Source organism: Alligator sinensis, unplaced genomic scaffold, assembly GCF_000455745.1.
Source record: "Alligator sinensis unplaced genomic scaffold, ASM45574v1 scaffold1285_1, whole genome shotgun sequence".
NCBI lineage: Eukaryota > Metazoa > Chordata > Crocodylia > Alligatoridae > Alligator > Alligator sinensis.
The window spans coordinates 64,385-68,038 of record NW_005843547.1 but is presented as its reverse complement, the minus strand read 5'-3'; the positions used below and the strand labels follow the sequence as shown (position 1 = coordinate 68,038).

General features: G+C 42.7%; 1 protein-coding gene across 1 annotated transcript; it reads right to left on the bottom strand.

Moving 5' to 3' along the window:
* Positions 1 to 2,145: 2,145 nt before the first annotated feature.
* On the bottom strand, positions 2,146 to 3,108 carry LOC112548800 (olfactory receptor 2AP1-like). The gene has a single exon (XM_025195519.1). The coding sequence runs from the start codon at positions 3,106 to 3,108 to the stop codon at positions 2,146 to 2,148; it is 963 nt and encodes a 320-aa protein (XP_025051304.1).
* Between the last annotated feature and the right edge of the window lie 546 nt (positions 3,109 to 3,654).

The following is a 3,654-nucleotide window of genomic DNA, read 5'->3' as shown; positions in this document are numbered from 1 at the left end:
CCATTAAAAAAAAAAAAAAAAAAAGGAGAGAAAGGAATCTTTTCAGACTAATCATTTAGTCTGTTCCTCTGTTTGTGGCCTCAGGAACCAGAGCGGGAACCGATGGTCAGTCATGGTGGAGGCGGGGTAGTCAACACCTCCGCCCCACCTAGACTGACCAAAGGTTGCAAGAACCCCTGGGAGGGCCAGTGAATGTCAGCCGGATGTAAAGGCACAAGTCCATTTCCGGTGACTGCCCAACACTAACAGACACAGTCACACAGGCACCCATGTTACGAGTTTTGCCTTTCAGCAGCCTGAAGTGCAGGGTCCCAGAACCCTGCTGCATCAATCTCCTTGAAAACTGGCAGGCTTTGTGGCCTCAGCTGGGGCCACCATTTCTGCAGTTTTCACCCCCCTGTGCCTTAACACACACACACACGTGCACACATGCGCGCGCGCACACACACACACACACACACACACACACACACAGTGTCATCCATGTCATGAGTTTTACTTGTTGACAGCTTGAAGTGCAGTTTCCCAGAAACCCCTGAACCTATCTTCTTGAAACTTGGCTTAATGACCTCGGAAGGGGCTATCATCCTTGAAGATTGCATCTGAATCAGCCAAAAAATGACAAAGTTATAGGTATTTCATTGATTCCCCATTATACTTTATAGCCGAATCTCCAAATCTCTCTGAACTGGCGCTGAATCTTCCAAAGCCGATTTGGCTGAATCTCCAGATTGAATCACTGGCCTCCAAATTGACTGAATCCAAATCCGAATTGAATAGTTCTGTATTTGCACAGGACTACTATATACCACATATGTGCCGATACAATTAAGTTAAAATATTATGGAAATGTTACACACACTCTCAAAAATAATTGGTCCATATCCTGAAGATCATTCTGTGGTCCAAATCTGGCAACAAAAGAAAATACTGTCCTAAGCATTCTAGAATAAGGCAAAATTTTCTAGACGGAGAGCAAATTACCAAAAACGAGTTTCAGGGAGAACAAATTATTTGTCAGTTCAGGTCCAAACTAACCTATTTTTTCAGTCTTGGAGGAGTATTTTACTGTGAAAACTTGGGGTGAAGGAGGTCAAGAGAAAACTGCTTTGCAAAATAATTTTCAGCTGCACAGAACCTTAGGAAGCATCAAGGAAGGCATTTCTTTGAAAGGGCTTGCAGCAATTTTCTGTCAGTCTACATTCAAGAAGGGCTAGTGGTGCATTTGGTCGATAAAGAGCTCACTAAGAAATTAGTGCTCACTGGACACATGGACACACAATGCTTACTGCAGAGCTGACTAATTAGCTCTGTGATAAAGTTTCAATGTCTATACACGCAGCCCTATTAGACCACAGTAAACTAATTAGCTCAGCTTTAAACTAATTAACTCCACTGTAGGTCAGTACTTGTAAATACAAGTACTATCACAGGGAGTTCATCACTGAGCAGCAATGTATGTGTAGATTATGATGGGCTGATTGGGGCACGAGAGTCCTTTAGTGCAGGGGGTGCCTGCTGACTGGCCCCACACTAAAGCACTCATGCCCCAACTGGCCCTTCTACACATTGAGCCAGGTCAGAGCAGTCCCGGGCTACTAGTCTGATCCCCCTGGAGCCCCTAACAGCTGGTGCTGTTCTGACCCAGCTCAGTGTGCTGTGATCATGTGAAGGACATGTAACATGGTAACATGGCACCCAGGAGCAATGAACTCTGGCACGATAAGCATCAGAGTCTATTGCTTCGCATGAATTCTACATGTAGATGCACCCTCTGAATTATTGATTTCTGTTACAAATGGGGAAGAGAACCAGATCACCCAAATTTTGTAACAACCCAGCAAACAAGCAAATGGAAAAAAAACCCCTGTAACATGCAAGAACAAATAAAAGGATAGAGTATGTTGAGGAAGTTTGCCAAGTATTTATGTTTATTATGATTGTGGGGGGGGGGGGGTTGATTTGCCAAACAAATATTGCAAACAGAGACAAAAATCACACTGGATTTCAGAAGATCAGGTAGCTCTCTTGTGCCCATGAATCTGAGCAGGTAAACAACTCACTATCATTGTCTCCTCTAGAGATAAGTAACCAGATACAGTTAAAATTGTCCCAGACATCCCATCTTCCTCCACCTAGGTCAGATCAGTGGGGGAAAAAATAAGTACTGAAACTCTCATTTAGTTTCTTGGCAGCTTTTCTCAAAGTTTCATGCACTTCCTTGTTACTCAAGCTGTAGATGAGGGGGTTGACCATGGGAGTCAGGACAGTGTAGAAGATGGAGAACACCTTGTTGAGGGCCCTCAGCCTGGTGGTTTTAGGTAACAGATACACAGCAATCAAGGTCCCATAGAAAAGGGTCACCACAATGAGGTGAGAGGAGCAGGTGGAAAAGGCTTTCTGCCTCCCAATGGTGGAAGGGATCCTTAGGATGGTGCCAATGATACAAACATAAGATATCAGGATTAACAGGAAAGAGGGAAGTGTTAATATGGAAGAAAATAAGAAAGCCAGTATCTCTACCAGGTGGGTTTCATTACAGGACAGTCTGATCAGTGGAGTAAAGTCACAAAAGAAGTGATCAATGTCATTAGGCCCACAGAACTGCATTTGTGACATTAAGCACATTACTATGGAAATACACAAAAATCCATTCATCCAAGAAGCAGTGATGAGTTGAATGCACAATCTGTTGTTCATAAGAGATGCATAATGAAGGGGTTTGCATATCGCTACATACCGATCATAAGACATGGTTGCAAGAAGACAGCATTCTGTAGCTGCTAAAAAGCCAAAGAAATAAAATTGTGTGGTACAACTTCTGACAGAAATGGTTCTGTCCCCAGTCAAGAAGCTGGCCAGCATTCTGGGCAGGATGTTTGTTGTGTAGCAGGTCTCCAAGCAGGACAAATTTCCCAGGAAGAAGTACATGGGGTTATGAAGGTGGTGATCACCCACAACCAGCACAATTATAAGGATGTTCCCAGAAACAGTCACAATGTAGGTAGTTAGGAAGAGGGGAAAGAGAAGAATCTGCAGCTCAGGGACATTCCCAAATCCTAGGAGGAGGAAAATGACTGTTTGATTTCCCCATTCTGTTTCTGCCATGGATTATATCTAGGAAAAACGAAAAGCAAAAGTGAAGAAACAAAAGAAAAAAAGAAAATCCTTTCATGAGATACCTTGAAGATCAGTCTAAATTTTTATGCCGTAATACCAGTTTGCCAGTAGTATTTTCTCAGCAGCCTAAAGGAGTGAGGTGTCCATCTCTTATGAATGGCATTCTGTTACTGGTGGCACCCAAAAGGATACATCCCCTCTTATACCTGTTCCTCAATGCATCTCATGAATAATTTTCCTCCGTGATACTTAACCTGCATTAACTGAGATAAAGTACTGTGCTAGTCTGAATTTATATTATGAAAACAGGGACATTTTATGTTATGATTAGCTAGCAATCTAGTGGGAAGATTTATATTCTATAGAAAATGTTGGATAAAGGCTTTTGCATTAACAGAACAATCCTTCCTTCCAGCAATCTCCCAAATACGGGTGTCCATATGGGTATTCATGCCCTGCTTTGTAAAAAATAAAATTAGGCAGTGCCTTTCCTTTCTTTCTTCCATGTGGCCTTGGGGGAAACCTATGTGGCTT

Bases quoted from the DNA above. Each gene is read 5' to 3' on its own strand.
- LOC112548800 (XM_025195519.1), bottom strand. From the start codon at position 3,108: ATGGCAGAAACAGAATGGGGAAATCAAACAGTCATTTTCCTCCTCCTA.